At 46.7% G+C, this 24,869-nt stretch overlaps 1 protein-coding gene across 1 annotated transcript in view; it reads left to right on the plus strand.

Moving 5' to 3' along the window:
- The window catches only part of LOC102773796 (chromosome unknown open reading frame, human C6orf89), a 34,009-nt gene extending 10,819 nt beyond the window's left edge, over positions 1 to 23,190 (plus strand). The window contains exons 2-8 of the mRNA XM_006759033.2: positions 2,135 to 2,342; positions 2,770 to 2,983; positions 14,986 to 15,140; positions 15,264 to 15,403; positions 16,596 to 16,725; positions 19,392 to 19,515; positions 22,053 to 23,190. Coding sequence (XP_006759096.2) covers positions 2,135 to 2,342; positions 2,770 to 2,983; positions 14,986 to 15,140; positions 15,264 to 15,403; positions 16,596 to 16,725; positions 19,392 to 19,515; positions 22,053 to 22,147 — 1,066 coding nt within the window. The 3' untranslated portion in view covers positions 22,148 to 23,190. The remainder of the gene's footprint in view (positions 1 to 2,134; positions 2,343 to 2,769; positions 2,984 to 14,985; positions 15,141 to 15,263; positions 15,404 to 16,595; positions 16,726 to 19,391; positions 19,516 to 22,052) is intronic.
- The last annotated feature ends 1,679 nt before the right edge of the window (positions 23,191 to 24,869 follow it).

Here is a 24,869-nt window from a genome sequence, read left to right on the forward strand (position 1 = left end):
CAGGCAAGCAGCCCACAACCTAGAGGGACTGTCAATGATAGAAGTAAGATAACAAATAGAGGGAGAGAGCAAGTGCCGGGCAAGTCCCTAGCAATTTTGCTGGCGTGACAGTTTCACCTTAAAAGCCTTCACACTCCTCTTCATCATCTGATATTAAAAGTTCATCAACGACATCTTGGTGCCATGATAGGGATGATAGGGGTTTGACTGGTCGACATTTTCTATGCTGTACTGTACAATGGGGCAGTATTGTGGTTGGCTGTTGGCTGTATACAAAGCCTGATTTGATTGGTCCCTGCTCCCTGTTTGCCCGCCCTGTCACTATAGCAGTCTGGTCCACCCTTGCATCAGCATCTCCCTGGGACCTCACTAGTGCGCAAGTGCGAGCTCTTCAACATTCTAACAGGCACCATGATAGCGCAAAATCGCGAATCTTCAATGCATATGTAAAGAAATATATGGTAACCCGAATTTACCACACTCGCAAAATCGCACACAGCCAACCATACACCCAGTATGGTATCGCGATTCGCGATTTTGCGCTATCATACTGGGTGAATGGTCGGCTGTGTGCGATTTTGCGAGTGTGGAAAATCGCATAACAGCAAAATCGCATAACAGCCGAGCATACACCCAGCAGCGCTGCTGATGCCTAAACGGTATGTGGAATGAAGTGGGCGGGCATCGGGAGGCCACTATGGCACGGGGCAAGCACTATGGGCAGTCTATCTGAAGTGTACCTGGCGTATAAGACGACCCCCCACTTGGAGGCATATTTTTCAGGGCCAAAAAATCGTCTTATACGCCGGCAAATACGGTATGTAAAATACAAATGAAATGCCCTGTATTGTCTAAAATTGTATTTGTGGAAAAGCATAAGAACTGTAACCTGCAAGGTCTGAAGAGCTCCCCTGCCGTGGTTTTTGTGTGCCTGAAGTCCTTGCTCTGCCAGGAACAAAGCAAATCAGCATATTCCTCACAGTACATCCGGCCTTCAGGGATCAGTTCCTATCTTGTGTTGCTAAAGGGTCTGATAAGGAGAAAATTCTGAGATGTTCTAAATTAAATTACAGGGGCAGGCCAGCCACAGAGTGGGAGACAGAATTGTTCATCTGCTGTTGCCCGAGGGCAGCTAACAAAGACTGCGCATTCCTTCCCTTGCCTGTGGGATTGCTTTCCAGGGGGCTGTTGGCACAGAATAGCCAGGCTACCCTGACAGTCCAGGAGCCTCACTGGTTGTTTTCGGATTGCTGCCACAGCCAGTCTGCAGGAGCGCACGCGTCTTTATGTGGACTCCGCCGCTGTCCCAGAGCTGGCCCCTCACCCTCTCCCACCCCTTTGCCAATTTGTTCTCGTAGTTAAAGACTAGTCGTTTCACAGTGGCTGTAGAATCAAAGGTAAAATGCCAAGTACAATTCTCTCTATCACTTGTAAAATAAAATTAGTTTAGCCCTAGCTGGTTTGGCTCAGTGGATAACGTAAGCTTCTTTCAGACCACCTCTTTCTTCTTCCCGTCCCTCTGCTGATGTATAAAAACGCTTGCAGAATTCTGGGAGAATGGGCGTGCTGTCTCATCTACCCAGTTACGCTGCTGGGGTTTAAACTCCATGCCCAAGACTGGTCTTCCTTTTGGCTGGTATTTTTATCTCAATAAAAGTTAGTTACAAAAAAGACTTGGAAGTTAAATTTTTTTGTTTGGGCTATCTGATATAAATGGAAAGAAATAATTGATTAGCAACATTCTCCATATTCCATTTCTTTTTATTTTAGTAAATTACCAGCAGCAGATCTTTTGTGAAGGATTTCAGAAGTCATTTTGGATGGCACTGGTGTTTCAGAGTCCACCTGGGGATTTATTGTGCTCTAGGCCAGTGCTCCTCAAAGTGTTTGGTCTGTAAACCGCTTGTTACCAGCCTACAGTTAAGCCACACTTAAAAACTTATGTAGCAACTTGATCTTGTCTCACGTAGTCATGGTACTTTACAAAAAAATTGGCCTGCAGTGGCCTGGGAAAAGCACCGAACTGGTTCTTTCCCACGGACAGTCAGAAAGCACTGTTCTAAAGCAGGCAGCTTTGAGGAGGAAGAGCTTTAAAGAAACCATCTTTCTTTTACATTTATTTTCTCTCCCTCAGGGATTTTGCATTGGAAGACATGGATCTTGCTGCCAATGAGATCAGCATTTATGACAAACTTTCAGAGACGGTTGATTTGGTGAGACAGACGGGCCATCAATGCGGCATGTCAGAGAAGGCAATTGAAAAGTTTATCAGACAGCTGCTGGAAAAGAATGAACCTCAGAGGGGGCCCCCCCAGTACCCTCTCCTTATAGCTGTGTATAAGGTAAAAATGGGTTCTGACTTGGCAAAACTTAGATGGAGCACAAAGCCTTCAACTTTCTCCCCAAATACTACTGTGACTGATTCCACCGTTGAACCTTGGCCTTCGCTCTTATTAACGTGTTATGAGGAAATTTGACTATTTTGTTAACTGTCTTAAATGAAAGCTGTGTATTTATATTTAAATTATATTTGTGTGTATTTTTAGTGGTGGACACACCCCCTGGTCATATGATAGCAGCTTGGTGAGCCTTGCAGTCCTCTTGGTTCTCAAACTTTAAGTGCTTTCATAAGTGAATATAAATGGCTTATTTATGAAAATGGATTAGATCTTAAAGTACTAATAGTAGATGAGGACTGTTATTTTCTTGTCATGAAAGTATTTTATTTGCTGGGATAAGTACTAATAATTTTCCCATCTTTCCTTGTAGGTCCTCGCAACCCTGGGATTAATCTTGCTCACTGCCTACTTTGTGATTCAGCCTTTCAGCCCATTACAACCTGAACCAGTGCTTTCTGGAGCGTACACCTGGCGCTCACTCATCCATCACATCCGGCTGATGTCCTTGCCCATTACCAAGAAATATATGCCAGAAAATAAGGGAGCTCCTCTGAATGGGGGTGATGAAGACAGATCCTTTCCAGGTAGATGCTTCATTTACTACGTATGAGTAGTAAGCCTTCTTGACGATATATGTTAGGAAAAGAAATAACATTTGTTGACATCTCGTGAGAGACACTTTTCCTGTATTGTCTCATTTAATTCAATCCCCACTAAAGTTCTGTGGGATAGATTTTATTTTCCCCATTTTGCAGATTGAGAAACTAAGGCTTAGAAAGATTAAGAAACTTGCCTGGGCCCTGGCTGGTCGCTCAGTGGTTAGAGCGTTGGCCCATGGACCGAAAGGTCACAGGTTTCATTCTTGGTCTAGGGCCCATGCCTTGGTTGCAGGCTTGATCCCCGGCTCCTGTTGGGTGTGTGTGGAAGGTAACCAATCGATGTTTCTCTCTCTCTCTTCCTCTCTCCCTCAATGGAAAAATATATCCTCAGGTGAGGATTAAAAAAAAAGAAACATAGCGGAAAAACACATCCGATGGAGCCAAATCCAAAACACATGTGTTAGGGATGAGTGTTTTTATTCATAGGAAGGATTTGAATGTATCTGTTCTACCTTTCTCTCTCCTGTGATCCCAAACCATAATAGATATTTTAATAAATAGCTGTTGACTTATTGAAGGCATCTGAGTTCAGCCTGCTTTTAACCAGATCCTCTAACCCCCCATTAGCCTGTTGGCTAGGTTTTCGTCTTAAGTATCTCTCACTCTTCCAATGTGATCTTTTCTCTCTGTCTCACAGTGTACTTATTTTGTGTACAATTTTGCCAATAAATTGAATTTAAGAAACATTTAAATTTGGTAGCAGTGCATCAGTGGTAGCATAGGAATTCCTAGTCTGATGGACCATTTGAGGAGTTTCCTTTAAGAATAGTGACACATGTGGTAAGACCTGAAATTTACTTTTTGAGAAAGACTAGAAGGATAACATTTGGGGATTTTACCTTGTTTGGTGGTGTTAATCTTATTTGTCCATGTGAAGGAATGTGTAAATTAATATCACAAATGGATTATAGGTCTTTTATGTAACTGTGTTCTGAAACCTTTAGAGCCCAGAGAGAGAGGAAGGGAGAGGGAGAAAAAGGGAGGGCTGGAAGAAAGGGAGGGAGTGAGAGAGAGGATGAGGGAAACAGAGAAACATCAATTAGTTGCCTCCTGCACACACCCCAACCAGGGATTGAACCCACAACCTGTGCATGTGCCCTGATCGGTAATCAAACCCACAACCCTTCAGTGCATGGGACAATGCCCAACTAACTAAGCCACACTGGCCAGGACAATAGTCATAATACCAGTCTTTAAGCAAGACCTAATCAGTCATAAAAATCATCCCTTGGCTTGGTCTCCTTTGAAATCTTTTGTTGTACATTTGAGGAAATCACGGAAAGATTTCCAAAATTGTATCAAAATCAGAGGAAGGGAACATCATAAATCAAAACCTCGGGCTTGTGAGTTGTTGTTTTTTTAATTAGCTCATATGTTTAGAGTTTTAAATGTCAAATATAACTTCCTGTATTTATTGGGAAGGTTGTTTTTGAAAAGTCATCAACAAAGCTCAGAAAATATGAAGTTTTTAACTCTGATCAGGAAAGTCCAGAGCACGTGGGGGAAAGAGCCAGAGGACCTCTTCAGTCAGGCCAGCTCCTTACCTGTCTTCCCCTCACCAGCTCCTGAAAGGCATCTTCTGCTCATGGGCACAGGAGATGAACTCAATGGTTTTTTGGGACCAGGGTGATAGCAGTTACGGTCTTTCTCTCTGTCCTATACAGTAAATCTCCATAGACTGTTGAGTTAAGCAATAATAGTCAATGGACAATGATTGCTCATTTTCTAAGTCAGAGTTTTAAAATTAAAAAAAATGTTAGAGTCTTGTCAACAAGCCTGATTTTTTGGTCCACTCCAAATAAATATTTTGCTTTGCAGATGGAAGTAAAATGAGTCCTTGGAGCTCAGTTACAAAGAGAGACCATTGGAAGGGTGTGGTTTAGCTCTTAAAATGTTGTTGATTCTGTTCAAGGGCTGCTTTCATTTGTAACGTGGATATTGGTGCGCCGTATTTTCCCATGTGTGATGATTCTGGAAAGCTGTAGACATGTAAACTAACAGCGTTTGCTGAGCATTTGGAAGAAAACTTAAGAATGTGACATTATGTAAGGGGTAAATAGAAATATATTGGGGAGAATTAACTTGAGAGGGCCCCAAAAGTGAAAAAGTTTAATTGGCATTCGTAATGTCGTGCTACCAAAAAGCACTGCCTTTCAGTTTGGATTACTTAGGAGTCCCTTTAAAGTAAATGTGGAGGGGGAGTGCTGGGGGAAGTCCTGGAGAGGGTTGCTTCGATAAGGGCTGGCCTGTCTAGCTATCCCAGGGTCGTCCGATGCTCCCGCTGAATGATGGAGGGCAGCAGGAGCTGTGGCGAAAGTGGTCGGTTTCCTCCTGACACTGGTAGTTTTTCGTCTCAACTCCTCCCGGGAAATAGAAGGCAACAGAATTGAGGTTCTTTTTCTAGGTTTCAGCCTTGGGCGGGAAAGCCTTGAGGAACATGCAGGGACTGTAGTGAGCCATGTAAACATCCCTTGTTGCAGCAGGAAATAAACAAGCTGACCAGATGCCAGGCCCTATTCAAAGGGCTTTCTATATAATATTGCTTCATCTTTATAATATTCCTGTGAGATAGGTTCTGGTTTTATGCCTATTTTACAGATGAAGACACTGAGGTACAGTGAAATGAGGTCACTTGCCCAAGGTCCCAAGCTAGTTAAGTAATGGAACTGTAATTTGAATGCAGGCAGCCCATCTTCAGAGTTTTGAGCTCTTAACATGTGGTATGATAGTTTGTAGCTACACAGTACCGAAGAATAGGAGTTTGATTTGGGAGTTCTACACTCTCTCTCCCTCAGGTCATCGGATGCTTTCTTTCAGCTCCCAGTCCCTAAAGAAAAGGCTCTTTCTCACTGGCACTGCAAGTCCAAAGATAAGAGTCCCCCAAGTTACTGGCCCTTTAGAATTTGTCTGAACCACTCTTTTCCTGGGCATTCAACCTAGCTCGTCCTCCTCCCTGTTGGCACCATCATAGGTACTGTTATTGTTTGACTTAATCCTTTCACTTACTAACCCATCGTTTTCCCTTCCATTCTTAGTCCCCTTTATGTCCACTGTGACCCTGCCAGCAGCCGTTCTCTTGGCTTTCACCCTTCCATGGGATCATTGTCCTAGAGCTAAAAAGGAACTTTTAAAAAGGAACTGATCTAGTACACATCCCCGTTTTATAAAGAGGACATGGAGGCCAGGAGAGGTGAAGTAACTTGTTACCCAGCTAAAAGTGGCAAACTAGCGCTTGAACCTGGTGTAGCATTCTTCCCATCACATCACACTTACTGCCAGTTGTAACCACCCAGTCAAGCCAGATTCCGGCATGTTAGGTTCAGTGATTTTGTTTACGTTGGGCATTTACAACCTTTAATTATAAACACCTGTTTATACTGAAGAGGCCTGGGATCCTTCTCTCCTATAAGGAGAAAGTGCATCTCAGTATCTGCACTGCAACCCTGGAGCTTGATGCGGCTGTGAGCTGTCAAGGGGAGGCTGAAACACCCAGGAGTGCTGGGAATAGCAGATCATGCATTCACTCAGGACTGAGGGCCTGATCAGACTGAGTCCAGGCCAGCGCCCACGATGAAATGCTGGACCTCAGGCAACACCTTACTCTTTTATTTTCACATAAAAGAATAAAGCATTCCTTGAGCTGATAATACCAGCTCCATCAAGCATTGCTGTGTATCAGGCTCTGTGCCATGTATTTTCTCAGTCTTCATAACAGTCACAAAGAGTATTGTTTCTATGTACATTTCAAAGACTATGCCAATGGGATTGACTAACTTACCTAAAATCTCACAGTTAGAGACATTTTTATACAAGAATTCATGAACATACATGAACTTTGTGGTTCGGAATGGTTCAAATGCATTGCTTCTGAAGGCAAGGCTATTGGCACAATGATTTCTTGGGTTCCTTCCATCCCTACCATGATGAAAATGGCTCTGGATTCACGGCCACTCATGCAGGGGGCCTGGCCCAGGGCGCCTTCACCATCAGGACTTCATCATGCCTCATGCCCAGGGTTGCAGAAGAGGTGCTAAGCAATGAGCTGCTGGCGAGTAGCCTGATTAAATACTGAGCATGCACCAGGGAAAGTCACAGAAACTTTGTTGTGGGCTTGCAGGCTTTTCTTGGGTACATTTGTAATATAAGAAATCTAGAAGTTGTACTTTCGTAATATTTACTTTGGGTTTTTCCAAATTCAAACTGCTCATTTGATTTTTCTCCCCATGGACTTAATTGCGAAAGCTTCTGAAAAGTCAAGGTTTCATTCATTCATTCACTCATTCAGTGAAAGTGTATTGAGACCTCACAGTATGCCAGGCACTGTTCTCAACAGAGCCATGAAGAAGACAGACAGTCCTCCTGCTCTTGTGGAGCTAGTCTTGGCTTTGTGCCTTTCTTTCCTATCTTTTTTACCCAGAGGGAGGTTTTTGTCCTGGAAAGAAGTCTCCCCGTCCCCCGTCCCCCACCTGCCCAACATACACACACACTTTTCTCCAGGTTAATAATCCGTGTAAAAGGACTCTCTCCACTCAGAATTCCAGGGCATGTTATGGTTGTCCACAGCAAACCAGCCTAAGTGTGTTTTCTTTATAAACAGCTCTCAGGCACCAGGACTCCTCCTGACCGGCCTTGGCCACCACTTTTCCACACAATGCCCAACTTACAGAGAAGGCTGGGAGGTTACTGTTTCTGCCTTTCTTAACTCTGGGGCCATGTTTTGTCTCAGAGACTGTTTCTGATATCTCAAACTGAAATGATTCCAATTCATGGTGTGAAGTTGGAATGCAGGTCATGAGTTTTATTGAACTCTTATATGGGCATTTCACTTGCCTGTCATACCTTTATAAAATAAAACAGCTAGTATAAGGAGGCTCTCTGGGGTAAAGAAGCTTGGAAATTAAAAGGAAGTTGCTGTCCAAATCCCACTGGCCTTTGTGTCCTGTGTTGCAAGAAGAGTGGGTGGAAACCGGGCTGGTGAGAATGAGAGGCGGGATGGCAGGTGGCTGTGGACTGGGCTGGTGCGATGGTCTGCTGTGTGCTGTTGGCTGCTTTCCAGGGTGGGACTTGCTTACTCTTGGGTGTGATGGCTCCATCCAGTTTTAGCCGTGGGCAAACTACGGCCCGAGGGCCGAATCCGGCCCGTTTGAAATGAATAAAACTAAAAAAAAAAAAAAAGACCGTACCCTTTTATGTAATGATGTTTACTTTGAATTTATATTAGTTCACACAAACACTCCATCCATGCTTTTGTTCCGGCCCTCCGGTCCAATTTAAGAACCCATTGTGGCCCTCGAGTCAAAAAGTTTGCCCACCCCTGGATTAGATGAAACCTCTTCAGAGAGATAGAGGCCACGTTGGAGCCTGGGCACTGCTCTCTTTGCTGTGGGGGCATCTATGGCAAGGGGAGGAAGAACCCCAATTGTCCCCAGCACCCAGACACTTCACTGCCTGGCCATTCCTCAGTCCCTTACCACCTAATATAAGCACATTCTTTATCCACCTTGGTGATCTCAAGGTTTCAGAGAAATCAAAAGTAGCTCTTCTTCTTCTTTAGAGAGATTGAGAGAGAAACATTGATTTGTTGTTCCACTTATTTATGCATTCATTGGTTGATTCTTGTGTGTGCCCTGACCAGAGATTGAACCTGCAACCTTGGTGTATGAGGAAAATGCTCTAACCAAAGGAACTACCCGGCCAGGGAAGCAGCTCTTTCTTCTGGAAGTTTGGGCTCCTCTAATTCATATGGGTGGCATACGCTACCCCTTTCAATAATTCTTTTCCCTTCTTCCTTTGCTGGCCACCAGCCTGGCCACAGTTCTCCATTCTTGCCTCTGAGGTGACTGAACTCTCCATTTCAAAGTTGACACTCAGCTTAATTTTTCAGTCTCCAAAGACATTTTTATTTGGAAAACACATAAAACACTTACATACAAAGACAATAAAGAGGTGTAAGATTTTCATGTTTTAAAATATACTTTTAATATCCTTGCCTCTATTGCTCTAACTCCTCCACTCAAACAACCCTGGTAATAATTTCTTTCTTTTCCACTGGTAATAATTTTATATACATCCTTGAGTTTTTCCATGGCTGTACAGATAGATAGTTACTATACATAAATATAAAATGCTTTTTGGTTCATGCACACAGAAAAAGGCTCATTTACCTATTCTTGGCTAGACACATTATATTAGTTTCTAAGGCTGCCATAACAAAATGCCACAGGCTAGTGACTTAAAACAACAGAAATTCATTTTCTCACAGTTCTGAAGGCTAGAAGTCCAAAATCAAGGAATCGGGAGAGCTATGCTCCCTCTTGAAGGCTCTAGGGAGGAATCTGTCTTCTAGTGTCTGGTGGTTACCAGCAATCCTTGGCATTTCTTAGCTGCGGTAGCTCTGCCTCTTCCTTCTGTGTGTGTGTCTGCACATCCTCTCTTCTTACAAGGACACCATTTAGATTGGATTTAGGGCCCATCCAACTTCAGTATGACCTTGTCTTAATGAATTACATCTGCAAAGCCCTTATTTCCAAATATGGTTACATTCTGAGGTTCAAGAGGACATATATTTGGGGGGGCACTGTTCAACCCAGTACATTTTTCAAGATTTCATATTTCATTTTGTGAATATTCCATAATTAAACAGTTACTAGTGGCTATTATAAAAAATGGGACGTTCATATACAGTTACCTTTATACACACACACTATTATTGCTATAAGAGAGATTCTTGGAAGTGGAATGGCTGGATCAAAGGGCATGCACAGTTTACATTTTAATAAATACTAACTACCAAATCGTCTTCATAAACTTGCATGTGTTGATCATCAACACTGGATATTGCCATTATTTTGCCAGTTAGAAAACTGAAGAATTGTATCTCATTTTAAGTTGCATTTCTATATTAATGGTGTTAGATGTCTTTTCATATGTTTTATAGGTCATTTATATTTATTTTTCTGTGGATTATGTGTTCCTATTCTTTGCTCATTTAAACTTTTTTTTTTTTATCAAATAGGAGTTAATTATGTATTAAAGATATTAGTTTTTAACCTCTTATATTTCTTATATGCAAATACTGATTAAATCTGGCATCTTGCATTTTGACTTATGCCTTGCATAAGACGCCTTTTTGGCTCCCCAAATTATAAAAATCATCTCATATTTTCCTCTAATTATTTTTAAAATTTTGTTTTCTCTATTTATATGTTTAGTTTATATAGAATTTATTTCAGTGTATAGTGAAGGGTAAGGATTAAACTTTATTTTCTTCCAAATAGGTAGCCGCTTGTCCCAATATAACTTACTGAATCCCTTCTATCGTCAGTGAATTAAGATTGACCTTTATCATGAATTAAATATTCTGGATCTCTTGCCACATTCTTTATTCTGTTTTATTAAGTTTTTTGTCTGTTCCTTTATGGGATTATACAGTCGGTTCTCATTGTGTGCTGTAGTTATGTTCTCTAAAATCCCTGCAAACACTGAACTGGTGAATACTGACCCACACCCCCAGGGGAAATAGAGGCAGGTTCCTGAAGCCTCTGGCCACATTATCAGCTGATCAATACAGACCTTGTTTTCTGTATGTTTCTGTTTAAAGAAACCTCATTTTACAATGTTGATTCATTAACATTGAACTCAGTCAACAGCACTATAACTCTTGCCTGAACAAAGTTGATCTAACACATGTATTTTCTTTGGAAGGCACATCACAGTCTGTACTTAGGGACACTAGAAAGTACTTTAGCACTTGGCTCAGGGGACATTTTTTTATTATCTTTACAAACTATTTTTTAGAGCCGTTTTAGGTTCACAGCAAAATTGAGCAGAAAGTACAGAGAGTTCCCCTGCTCCTCTACTCCCCCACAGCCTCAGGGCCATTTTAAACAGTAAAATCTCCGACGAAACTGCAGAAAATGTGGCACTAAGTGAACGGTGAAAAGAACATGTGTTTATAGTGGGAGAGGTGAAACAGAAAGGAAGAGTGAGGCCTGGGCCCACCTCAGCTGGGATTGCTGCTCTGCACGTGTGGCGGTGACTCGCAAGCCTTGGAGTCTCGCTTGGGTTACAAATATCTCAGGGAGTAGGCGACAGGAGCCTGAGTGCTGAGGGCTGACTTTACTACTTTACTTACCCTAGCTTTATAGAATGCCACTGTGCTGCTACATCTGGTAAAGCCATTCCCTCACAATGTTTTATTTTTCAAGAATTTATTCTCTACAACTCTTACGGCTCAATAATAGACAGATAATCCAATTAAAATGGGCAAAAGGCTTGAATGGGCATTTCTCCAAAAAAGATACACAGATAACGAATATGCATATGAAAGATGCTCAACATCAATAGCCATCACGGAAATGCAAACCAAAACCACAGCGAGAAGGTACTTCACGCACACGAGGATGGCTGTAACAAAAAGATAGACAATAAGAAGTGTTGGCAAGGACATGGAGGAATTGGAACCCTCATCCATTCCTGATGGGAACGTAAAATAGCACAGCTGCTTTGGAACACAGTTTGGCAGTTGCTCAAAAAGTTAAACACAGAGTAAGCAAATGACCTAGTAATTCCACTCCTAGGTATGCACACGAGAACTGAAAACATATGCCCACCCAAAAATTTGCACGCAAATGTTTATAAGAGCATTATTCATAATAGCCCCAAAGTAGAAACGTCCAGCACCTTATGGATGAATAAACAAAATAGAGTCTACCCATATAAGGAATGCCACTCGGCAATAGACAGGCATGAATAACTGATACGAGCTATCACATGGATGCACCTTGAAAACATTACGCTGAGTTGAAGGAGTCAGACACAAAATGTAGATTCCATTTCTGTGAAATACCAGAACAGGCAAATCGGTGCTCAGGGCTGGCGGGAGAAGTTGGAGTGGGAAGGGACTACTAATAGCAGCAGCGTTTCTTTTTAGGGTGTTGGTTGGATGATGGTGCTGGTGCACACTCTATGACTATACTAAACACCACTGAATTGTACACTGGGAGTGAATTTTATGGTATGTGAATTAATCTCAGTAAAGCTGTTGTTTTAATATGGTATCTCCACAGAGAAAGCAAAACAGTGCCCTTTCCCTCCAGTCCTGCCTCCTCATGCCCCAAATGTGATGAGAAACCTTCAGGTCTCTGCCTTCGGTGCCGCTGCTCCCTCAGGGCAGAGCTCTTGGGCAGAGCCAGCTGCACAGACATGCTGTATTGCTGCTTAGATCTACAGATGGGTCATCCCTGACCGGCAGTCCCCTTCTCCTCCCCAGCCTACTGCCTCCGTTTACACTCATTATATTTCACCTCTCACCACAATACAACCCCCCACCTAAAGGGACAAAGCCGGAGTACAGCCCCGTCTTCCTCTTCCCAGCCCCATCTCTAGGACCCAGCCCACTCACAACCAGAATAGCCTCCTGGACATCAGGAAGCCCCTCCTCACAGGCCTGTGATGGGTCCTTGTTTTGCTTTCAGTACAGCCACAAGTGCTTCAAGCTCTCCAAACCCTGGACCCTCATTACAGCCTCCTCGGAGCCACTGTCCTCTTATCCCCCCCAGCCACCCGCATCCTCTGCCACACTCTCTGCCTCACTGTCAGTGTGCTCAACTCCTCAATAATCATATGATAAAAAGTAAACCCACAGCGTGTGAAAATGACTAGCATAGGGCCTGGCACTTTGCACATTAGTTCCCTTTCCCCTCCCTTCCTCACAAGTGCTCTGGAAAACTGAAATGCTATATAATTAAGACATGTTGTCATGATTATGTGTGCCTCATGTGTGTCCATTACCCAGAGTTCTTGTATGGTGGCAAGAACCCATCATATTGCCCTGGCTGGTTTGGCTCAGCAGATAGAGCGTCGGCCTGTGGACTGAAGGGTCCCGGGTTCGATTCCGGTCAAGGGCACACGCCCAGGTTGCAGGCGCAATCCCCAGTAGGGGGCGTGCAGGAGGCAGCCAATCAGTGATTCTCATCATTGATGTTTCTAGCTGTCTCTCCCTTTCTGAAATCAACAAAAAAATATAAAAATAATAATAAAGTAAAATTGTTTAAAATAAAAGAATCCATCATATTTGGCCTCTGATAAGGAATATTTAAAAGCATTCCCAAAGGAAAAACAAAAAAACCCCACACCTGTAACTTTGCAGCCTCCGGTGCCACCAAAGGGTTTCAGCTGCCCCGCAGCTCCCGGCGAGCAGTGCAGGACAGAGGCCCCTCGGGTAAGGGGCAGCAGTCCTCTGGTTGTTATCTCTCACAGGTGAGAGGGGTGAGAAGGGGAGGTGGCAGCTGCCTCAAGGAAAACGCAGGTTCTATCTGCCGGAGGTGGAGGGTGCCTGGGAGACTCGCTGAGAACACAGGCAGGCTTCCCCTGACAGGGCGTCCTCCATGCTGACACTGCCGCTGTCAGGAAACAAGGACAAAGCGCTGCTGCGGCGACAACATACTGTGTGGCCAGGAGTCAGTCTCCCAGCGTGTCTGTCGGTGTGAAGAACTGACGGCACAGTTCAGCCACCTTGGCTTGTCTGCTGTCTTTGTTCTAGGCTCTCTCCTGAGTTGGTTTCCATTGGGTTTTAATCAGAAACCATCTGGTGAAACATTTTGGATTCAAATTAGAGTTTATCACAAACACATATCTCAGAGAACACGTGTAAAACCCAGAATGGAACAAAAAGCAAACAAGAAATAGTGCAGTAAGGTTGTAAACAGAGGCGTGCCGGAGGGCAGGAACAGGGGGAAATGGAGAAGCACTGTGTAGCAGCAGAGCCAACCCCTCAGGCAGGGGCCACCCAGCCCGCACATCAGGGCCCGGGAGAGCACTCTTCCCTTGACCCACCTGCTGTCCTGGGGAGAAACCGTGGATAGTACCCCCTGAGCTGGGCTAGTCAATTCACTCTACTCCAGAGATGGGCCCAGGAATGTCCTGTCTCCCCTCCATCCCTCCTCTCTGCACCCTCCTCTCACTCCTCCTTCCTGGAGCCAGCCTGGCCTCCATTTGGGCTTGCAAACCAAGGGTCTAGGCCAGTGATGGCGAACCTATGACACGCATGTCACCTCTGAACTCATTTTTTTGGTTGATTTTTCTTTGTTAAATGGCATTTAAATATATAAAATAAATATCAAAAATATAAGTCTTTGTTTTACTATGGTTGCAAAGATCAAAAAATTTCTCTATGTGACACGGCACCAGAGTTAAGTGAGTTAAGTTAGGGTTTTTCAAAATGCTGACATGCCGAGCTCCAAAGGTTCGCCATCACTGGTCTAGGCACACACCCAGAGTGCTGGAGAAGACAGGCAGCGGGACTCAGCACTGATGGTGGGACCCCTCTCTGCCCGTCCCTCCCCCGTGTGCTGTAGACGGTTCACACGTGTGGGCCCCAGGTTAGAAAATGGTGGGGGAGCCCTGGCCGGTGGTGCTCAGTGGGTAGAGCATTGGCCTGCAGACTGAAGGGTCCTGGGTTTGATTCCCTGTCAGGGCACATGCCTGGGTTGCAGGCGTGACCCCAGTGTGGGGCATGCAGAAGGCAGCCCATTGATTCTTCATTGATCTTTCTCTCTCTCCCTTTCTCTCTGAAATAAATAACATATTTAAAAAAAAAAGGGTGGAGGAACTACATCTGCACCCCATGCCACTGAATGGCTTCCTGTTTGGCTTCATTTGTTGGTTTGGCTTAGGAGATGTGTGTACAGGTTAAAGAAATATTTCCCATACAGTGTAGAAGAGCCTGCAGGGAAAAGTACCCCTCCTTCCCGCGCTGTCTCCACAACCCCTGCCCCGACCCCCAGCACTCTGCTCCTTTTCAGAGGTTGCCATTGTCAGCTTTAAAAATTCTTAGTATATCTTTCCTTCCTACTTCATTGCTGGCCTGTTGGATTTACCTGCTGTGTTCTTCCTGTATCTGCCTCCTACGTCTCATCCTCACTCAGATTTTGACCCCTGGTGGACAAACGACCGTGAGCAGAATGAGTCAGACCCCATCCCTGCCAACTGCACTGGTTGTGCCCAGAAATTACCCCTCAAGGTAATGCTCCTGGAAGATGCCCCAAAGGAATTTGAGAGACTCCATCCTCTGGTGATCAAGGTGAGCTAGAGGCTGATACTCCCACTGACTACCCTTTTAATGGCCAGAAACCACCAAGCTCTATGACATTCCTGGGAAGTAATTCTGTTGTTCTGCTTTGCTTTTGGTTTTGGCCTTGCCAAGACGGAACGGCCCCTGTTGTCGAAGGACATTCAGCATTTTTTGTGCCAGTACCCTGAGGTGACAGAAGGCTTCGAGGAAGGGATTTTCGCCAAGTGGTGGCGCTGCTTTCCTCACCGGTGGTTCCCATTTCCTTATCCGTGGTGAGTGTCCAAAGGGCGCTTGGCCTGTGTGTATGTGGAAAGGGGCAGACCGAGTGTCAACACTGTGCAAATATCTTGCAGTACCGTGCAAGTCAGAGAACACGCAGGAGCTCACAGTGGACAAACCAGTGATGAGAGAGAAAGGGACGAGTGAAGAGATGTGTATGGAGGAGTGACAGCATGGGTGGACACCAGGGTTGCCTAATAGATTCATAGTTTACCTCTAGGTATGTGTTTAGCATTGTGTTTCTGCAGCGTGGTCCTGGGCATTGAGGGCTGAAGAGAGCATGAAGAATGGAAGGGAGGCTGCATTCCCCATCACGCTCTGTGCCAGGCAGTGTGCCTTGGTGCGTAGTGTCTGTTACTCAGCGGTGATGCTCAGAATAGCTCTGGGAAGTAGGAATTGTCATTGTCACCTTTCAGATCAGAAAAGTGGTGATCAGAGAGGTAATTACCTTGCTTAAGGTCACCCAGTCGGGACTGAAACTTAGATCTGCATCCCTGTTCCTCCCTGTGTCCTACAGAACCCTCGGTCCATTTCTTGGGGTGCTGTCTAGAAAGAAACGGAAAGCCAGTTTCCATCTAGAAGAGCAGTTGCCAACCGGTGGTCCGAGGACCACGGTGGTCCCTGAGGTCCGGAAGGTTGGCAACCGCGGATCTAGAACCCTTTCACAGGGAAGGAGAACTGTTTCAGGCTTTTTGTTGGATAATTTCTCGGTGCTTCTGCTTTTCTTTAAATTCTCTGTTTCTTTCGTGATCAGTGACTCAGTTTAACAACCTAGTCAGGCTTCCCAGTGCATGGCGCTCTGCCTCCGGAGAAGGCTCACGATGTCTGCTGCTTCCTCCTCCCTTGGTCTCTTCTCCCACTTGGCTTGTTAGTACTTCAGTCTCTTTTCCAAGATAGAATGAATGGATTGTTTCTTTCCTTCCTCTATATGTTGTTTTAGCTGGATTTTATAAACACCCACCCACATGGACAAATCATGGCTGTGGAGTTTATGTGTGTGCGTGTACATGTTACAGTTAATTGATTTGGCATGACTGTACTTCATGGACCTAATACTTAAGATATTGTCCTGATATTTTTCCTCTTTACCCACCACCCACAGTTTCCCCACCCTGCTCAGCTCTATGTTAGTCGGAGGCTGGCTTGCCCAGTTTAATAACTTTTTTCTCTTCCAAACTTTTATAGGAGAAGACCTCTGAACAGATCACACATTTTACGTGAGCTCTTTCCTGTTTTCACCCACCTCCCATTTCCAAAAGATGCCTCCTTGAAAAAGTGCTTCTTTCTTCAACCAGAACCTATTGTGGGGAGTAAGGTAGGAAATTTTGAGAGCACTTAGATCCAGAACTTTCCTCTTTTGGGACCTGGGCCGATAACATAATCAAGGCCTTCCCTGCACATCAACTTAGGGGGCGAATTTCAGGGACACCCTCCCGGTAGCCAGGACACCGGGCAGCCTGCTCCTTTAGGAAGACATGCTATGGAGAGTCTGCTTCCTACAAGTCTACCTCCCACAAGCCACACTTCTGCACTCAAGTAGGTAGAACCCTAAGTTAGTCTGACTTCTCTACCTCAAAGTAGAAAGCAGCAGCTATAAGAGAACAGTATGTAATTCCATAGTCCACGTCACTCATTTTGTAGATAAGGATATTGAGCCCCAGCGAGAGTAAATGATCTGCCCAAGGACACAGCAAGTTAATAGGAGGAACCCCCCCTCCCCCACCCCCGCACTCTCAGGTTGGCTTTTCCCAGAAATACAGGAGGAACCTCAGCTAGAGAACTGGAGAAGCAGAAAGCTTGGGAGCATGGAGAGGTTTGGGGACTAAATGGTGGACGGGCATGTGCCCGAGGCAGGCAGCCCAGCGTAGAGGCCGTGCCTCTCACCTCAGCCCAGGGCCAACCCGGCCCCTCACTTCCCCCTCCACTGGCCTCGGCAGAGCTGTGCTGTGTCTATGGTGGCTTACTTGTCTCTGGTTGAGTCTCATTCCTGAGGAAGGTTTTTGAGCCTGGATTGGTTTGAAAGAATTAAAATCTTGATTTTTTACTCTGTAAAAAGATTAAATTTCCCAAACCATGACCCCACCAACTCTGGGTTGTGTCTTCAACCTCCTGATACTATTGGCTCCCAGTTTGCTGAATCGTGTTAAAGGAATTTCAAAGCCTAGAAAAACAATCACTGTGTCTAGAAGTGAGCTCTTCTGTCTGCCAGCAGCAGGGCGGAGGTGCTGGGCTCTTCCTTGATTTTAAAGACGTTTATCCTGTCGCTGGCTGGACTCCGGGCCCTCATATGATTTCATCTTCACAATTAGAATATCATCCTGGGGCGAGGGCCTTTATCTTTATCTTACTTGTCCCACTTGAATCTAAAGTTAATGTCATCAGCCTGCTTAACAGCAACCCAAGGAGCCCAGCCAAAGTGGTAAATACAGAGTTACTCAGCCGCCTATCAGAGGCATCTTGTTATGGTTCTCAAGGATGTTTTGGGAAGGGGAGTGGCCCAAATAGGCAAAAATCCTGAGTCTGGTTTCTTGGAGCATCTGTTCCCCACCCTGGCCCAGGCTCGAGACGGCCTTGCGACTCCACCCTGTTGTCCATGTCCCTGGGCCTGGAAACCCCATGTCTGCAGGAGCCTTGGGATACACAAGTGGAGACTTGATTGTTAAGAGGCACTGGGGGAAGCGGTGAGGAGATCCAGGTCCCTGCACCCCTTACACATAGTTGCCCACAGCGGGCCTGCTCCACCCTGGTGTCTGCTGCTTCCCATCCTGGGTGTGGAGGATCATGGTCCCGCCCCCTCAGGCGTATATGAAAAGAAATACTAGTATATCCACCTGGTGTTGGTCTTCAGGGGTTTTTCAAGACTGCAGGTGTCAGCGCTTCTGCTGGGACCAGTCAGCTGCAGGCAGCTCAAGCCACCAGACCTCCCTAGTCCTCCTTTCACCGCAGCAACATTTGGAATGGCTCTTGTGTGGCCATGACTGATTCATGACAGGGCCTGTGGGAGCAACAGGGAGACCAGGGTTGGGGACAAGAGAAGATGGGCCAAAATCTAAGACTCTGGAGGCCCTGAGTGGTGAAGAGGAAAGTCAGACTTCGGATCCCTGCTTTCTGTGGGCATCTGGAGGCTTTCTCAGACGGGCAGGACTGGGAGGGGAGGCTAGGGGTTCTCTCTCACCTAGGTGAGCGAGATCAGCCTCTCCCTTTGTCCTACTTCCTGGCCCAGGGTTTGCAACTGTGCCTGGCACCCAGCAGGGTGCATGCCATGCCTGTGGGTGGCAGTAGTGCTCCCTCAGAAGTGTAGCCATTGCCGCTGCAGGTGCATAACCTGGTGGCCTCCATGGTTTTCAAAATCAGAGGCCAATCTTACTGTCATTAGCTTTCAATCAGTAGCATGACATATCTGCTCACCTGGGTCTTGCCAGAAAGTGTAAACTTGAACTTGCCACTCTTTGATTCTCATCAAAACCCTGGCAGTAAGAAGGAATATTCATGGAGCATTGCCCAAAGGATATGTAGATATCTATTAGTTTAAAAGTCTGGATCAAACTAGTCCCTCAGAAGACTTCATTCTTAGACCAATTGTATTGGCCTTTGCTAGACTTGCGTAAAATTGCAGTTAGATGTTTTGCCTTTGACCTACTTTGAAGCTGTGACTAGAAATAGTTGTAAATTATGAAGCTTGTGCCATTTCTACAATAGGGCGATTGTTGGGGCCCCACTTAATTACAGTGTCTCTTGTAGAAGCTATTGTGTGGCCAGGGTAACCTGGTCTCAATACTGAGAGATGCCATGCTTTGGAGAAACTAGTTTGTTTTCGTCTTTTGGACATAATTGTGAATTGTGTTACTGGGTCTGTTTTCCTTTTAGCCTGGGCTGCTAGGGAACTCAGAGTGTGTTTGGATGTTTGTGTGTCAGTCTCCCACACCCCCCGGTTTTACTTTGTTTTCTTTTCCTTCCTTTTCTGCCCTGTGTTTCCTCCAGATGCATAGGATGCATGACCTGTTCACCCTTGGCAGCGGAGAGGCCATGCTGCAGCTCATCCCGCCCTTCCAGTGCCGGAGACACTGCCACTCCATGGCCATGCCGCTGGAGCCCGGCGATATCGGTAGGTGGGGCCCAGGAGGGCAAGGTCGGCCCCAGGATCTTTTTAGTCTTTAACTCAAAAAAGAGTATAAGAGTTAAATATGGCCTTCCCAAAGATCAATTAAGTAGAGTGAAGAAGAACATTTTTTACTGACAGGGTCAATATTTATGCTTAAACGGAACAATAATGAGAAAATGTGGCAGAAGGAAAGGTCTTGTATATTCATGTAGAATGTATGTGTCCATGTTAGGAAGGGTTATGCCGATATGGAGAGCAGGCCTTTATTTTCCAGCTGAGGAGAGAGGTCCAGAGAGGGGAGGTGACGCGCCAGGGCTCCTCTGTCAGTTAAGCAACGAAAGCCTCGAGTCTCAGTGTCTCGTTTAGCAGTCAGGTCAGGGGAGGTTCAATTCCAGATTCGAGGAAACCCCTTTCGGTGCCATTTTGCTAATATAACAATGCAATGCAAGCAGCATGTAAGGGCAGCAGCCGCACAGGCAGTCTCACCTCCCGGGTGGGTCCCACAGGCAGGTCACAGCCTCACAGCCATGACTCACCCTTGGCTCCATGATTTCCCAACTGTGACTTGTTCTGTGCATTATATTCTAGAAGTTGGTTCCAGGGAAACAGGTTTAAATCAACTGCTGTCAGTAGCAATCAGTGTGACTGTAGAGTTTTCTTGGCAGAAGCAAGTAAATGAGCAAGTATCCCATTGCTCTCCTGTCTTTCCTGCCTCGCAAAACCTAGGGGAGGCCTGGAGTCCCTGGCAGAGCCCAGACTGGACTCTCAGTTGATTAATTTACCTTTTCAAAAAACCTGGGCCCAGAAACCTCACCTCTTTTGGAGGAAGGTTGCACACTGTGAAGTGTGCCAAGTTTTAATCCAAGTTACATAACTTTGATTTCAGTTTAGAAATGGAAAAATAAAAATGCACAAATTAACCATTGACTGATGATGGAGCACAGCTGGTCTGGCCCCTGGGAATTTCTGCAAAAAGGAAGATTCTTGTGTGGAAAGTGTTCTGGACCTATTTTCCTGTGGTGGAGTGACAGCTGCACAAGCCTGCACGGCATGGCCCTGGGAGTGTGTAGTTGTGCATTCAAAGTCTTTCTTACACTCTACAAATCCTGACAGTACAGACAACTGCAGAAACACCTTAGTTATCCAAATCCCAGGCCTCTGGCTCTCACAGGCATCTAGAATGCCAGCTATAGAGTGAGGGGAGAAGAAAGAAGGGGTGCCTGACAGAGATCAGAGAAGCTTTGAGCAGCAGGTCCAGTGGGCATAGTCCAGACTAGCTGAAATCCAGAGCCAATGCCTGCCGAGCTGTGATTGGCGGCCACAGACCAGGAGGAAAGGAGCCCTGAGGTTGGCAGTGCCCACGAAAGGCCAGCCATGTAACAGATGTGGAGAAGGGACAGAAGACAGATGAGAACAAGAGAAGAGGACGTGCCTGGGAGAAGGCAGGGAGGACAATGGGCACCTGAGCAGTGGCAGCTACAGACACCTGGCTGCAGCCGCCTCAGTTACAAGTGAGGACCCAAGAGCAGGCCCCACCATGGCGGGTTGAGGACAGGTGGCATCTTGAGCAGCTCAGGGACCCTTAGGAATGGCAGCGTGACAAGCAGCTTCTGTGCTTTTTGACATGATAAGCATTGTCCTGTGAAGGTTGAGTGGAGGGGACAAGGGTACAGAAACCTGAGAGAGTGGCGTTTCCAAGGCTGACGTAGGGGTCAGGCGCTGTGAGCCTGCACCCGCCGGACTGTCCAGTCACTGCTCACTGTGAGCTTTCCTGACTCCCCAGGCGGAGGCTCGGGTCTGCTCGGGGCCCTTCGTTCACAGAGGACTAGGGCACATCAGACGCTACAAAATGTCCATCCAGAGAGTGCTGGCGTGGTCGGGGTTTGAGTCACCTTTCCGCCCACTCAAATGATTCTGGTCAATGTTTCCTAAGGAGTTCTTCAGGTCACTCAGGACTGGCAGGAGCAGACGCCCTGCGGGAAGGCCCTTGGAAAATGGGTCCTTTGGTCAGTAGACTTCGGGAGACGCCGGTCTTGTCAATACATAGTGCACATTATGTATAAAAGGCTCCGAAAAACCCTGGAGGAATCTAGTGTTTCTCAAACTTCCTTGGCCACAGAACCCATTTTCCTTGGACCTCTTACAGGACACAATTTAGGAAATGCTGGGTTGGGTCAATCTGCATGTTGGGTAATGAGGCCCTGTTGTAGATATCTCAGGAAAATCGAGCAGGGGACCCCTCCCCCTCAGCCCATCATGTCTTCTTGCTGAAAACGATGAGGTCATTTTGCAGAATTTATGCCCAGCACCAGCTCATCAGAGCACCTGCCGATGTGAACCTGTGGGATTGGCGTTCAGTCCCCAGGTGAGGGCAGCAATGGAGCTGGTTCCTGAGTGGCTCCTGGTGGGTGTCAGGTTACAGGAAGACTGGGCATATTTAGGCCAGGAAGGCCTGAAAGACCTTCAGAGCGAAGTTCGCCTGCTTTGCAGGTGTGCCCAGGCCCTGACGTTCACAAGCTTCTGTTGCTGTTACCCTGCAGGCTACGCTGGTGCCGTCCACTGGAAGGTCTACATTGTAGCCCGAGGGGTCCAGCCATTGGTCCTCTGTGATGCAACCACCCTCTCAGAACCGTAGGAAACAGGACTGTGCTGAGGAACGGTTCTGAGGTGAAGACCGGATCAAAAGGAGGAAATAATTTTTTTAAAAAAACAATGAAACCACTTTCCAGGGGCTGGTTACTTGGTTCCCTGCCCTGTGCATGCGTGTGTGAGCCAGCTGTGAGCCAGCTGAGGGCCAGCGCCTGGCGCTCCCGCTGCTGGGCTGGCATTCTCCAGTACCTACCTGTCTGAGAGAGATGGGGCTCCGCCAGGTCTTTTGGCCCTCCGCAGCCTCAAGGCCTTGCTCCCAGCGAGGAACTGATGGTGCCTCCCTCACTTGCACAGCGACCCCCTCTGCTGGCCCGACTTCAGAGCCATCCTTTTGCAGCTGGGCCTGCGTGCCCGTCTTCCTGGCCACACCACCCTGTACTGTGTTAGGAAAGCCATGGCTGATGAAAGAAGTCATTGCTGTTTCCCAAACAGAATGAATCAAGAACCACTGAGAAAAGATCAAACCACCTCAAACTGCACTCAAGAAGTGAACTTTCCCAGGGTCCGCGGCTCTCGGTGTCTCAGCGATGCCAGACTAAAGTTGATTATAATTGAAATGGTTACTCCTGAAGTCAGACTTTTCTCCATTTTATCTTTTGGCTCTCCCCCCCTTCTCCTGGCTGGTTTCTTGGCACTTAGGCTGCTGGTCCCCCTCCCTTGCCTGCTGAGGCAGCACCATCGCTGTGGGCTGTGTTGCTCTTACCAGTGTCTTCAGAGGGGGATGAGCTAGATGCTGGCCGGGTGGAGGGTGCCTCCCGGGCCTGATCTTTAGGGTCTGACTCCAGGGAAGATGTTTTACAGATGTGTTAAGCTGATGTAATGTGGTTGGGGAAGAAATTCCAGACCCAAAGTGTTTGCCAGCTGGGTGTGCAACTCTGTGATCCTGTGTTACAATGATCTGTCTCTGTACTGGAAACAAGGTGAGGTTTTTACTTTTTGTAACAATATAAAGCTGTATCCTTTTGACTGGATAATTCACTGTGCTCATTTTTTCCCTTAAGTGCTGTATTAATCAAATCATGTAAATTAGGATGGCTCTTTTCTTGTTTCCTTTGATACCTCTGGGTACCTGGTCATTGCCAACACCACTGCGAAGAAAAACAAAGCACACTGTGGCCCCTAGTCCTGAAAGGCAGAAAGTGAATGGGCACAGGAGTGTCTGTGTCAGTTACGGGCCAGGCGGACAGCAGTGAGGGAACGAGTGACCCCTCTCGGGCCCTCTGCATCCTCTGCCACCCGCAGCTGCCCCAGGCCCTCTGTGTGTCTCAGAACCACCTGTCTGTGGGCTTGTCAAGGACAAGCGGGATTCACGGAGCTCAGGGTGGAGACACCGCCTCCTCTGGAGGCTTCAGCGAAACTGGGATGAGTTGTACCTGAGGGAGTTCTCTGTGAAGGAGTCAGCGCCTTGTGTTGATTAATGCAGGAAAAACAAAACTTACTGTCCATGTGAAAGTCACGCTTGCTAAGCAGTGGTTTGAAGAGGTTTGCAATCAGGGGGCACGTAGAGCCAGTTTTGTCCAGCCTTTGGAGCCTTTGCACGTCCTTATCTGCCCGCTTGGGGGGGGGAAGGATTGGACGGACGTTAGCAAGCTCTTGAGAAGCCGCTCAGTTTCCCTAAATGATGCCCTTCGGGCTAAAGAAAGGGAGGCTTCCTTAAGCGCAAAGCAGCTGTTTTAGTGGTTGAGATTTATGAATTACCCTGTGTTCCTTCCCATTTTACTCCTGCTCTTCACACCTTAAATGTTCAGAAAATTCCCACTTCAGCTCAAAACTCTGAAAGCTAAGAAACCCTTGCCTGTGATGGTGCTCCGCAGCACCCCTGGGAAGTCCTCTCAGCCTGAGCTGGCTGCAGTTCAACCAAGAGTGTGTGGCTCTGCTAAGTGGGGATGTGTGCATGTGCTACTCATTTTATTAAAATCGGTCCCGTTCAGAATTGAATGTAAATTTCAGAGGAGAAATTCTCGAGACCGTTTCTGCTCTTAATTGCTGACTATATACAAACTAGAGGCCCAGTGCACGAAATTCATACACGAATAGGGTCCCTGGGCCTGGCTGGCGATCAGGGCTGATCAAATTCCCCGCCTCCCTGTCCCTTCCTTCCCTTGCCACCCATGCATGCACCACTGCAGGGTTCCCCTCTTCCTTCCCTCGCTCCCTCAGCGCCCCACTGCCGCTGCTGGTTGCCCACGTTCCGTACTGCCCTCTTGTGGTCAGCACGTCATAGGGAGTGATTGAACTCCTGGTCAAACTCCCAAGGAGACACTTTGCATATTAGCCTTTTATATATATAGACTAGAGGCCCGATGCACAAAATTCGTGCAAGGGCCTTGGCCCCATCCCCCATCCGCTGCCACTGTGGCCGGGGACCTCTGCCATGGCCCCTGCCCGCTGCAGTTTTGTCTGGAAGGAAGGACGTCTGGAAGGATGTCCAGTCTAATTAGCATATTATGCTTTTATTATATAGACTAGAGGCCTGGTGCATGAAATTCGTGCACTCGGGGGCAGTCCCTCAGCCCAGCCTATGCCCTCTTGCAGTCTGGGAGCCCTCGGGGGATGTCTGACTAATGGCTTAGGCCCACTCCCCACAGGGATGTCAGTCGGACACCCTTAGTGCTGTCACGGAGGCAGGAGAGGCTCCTGCCACCACCGCTGTGCTTGCCAGCCGTGAGCCCAGCTTCTGGCTGAGCGGCCCTCCCCCTGTGGGAGCG

Source organism: Myotis davidii, unplaced genomic scaffold (assembly GCF_000327345.1).
Source record: "Myotis davidii unplaced genomic scaffold, ASM32734v1 scaffold1036, whole genome shotgun sequence".
Classification (NCBI taxonomy): domain Eukaryota; kingdom Metazoa; phylum Chordata; class Mammalia; order Chiroptera; family Vespertilionidae; genus Myotis; species Myotis davidii.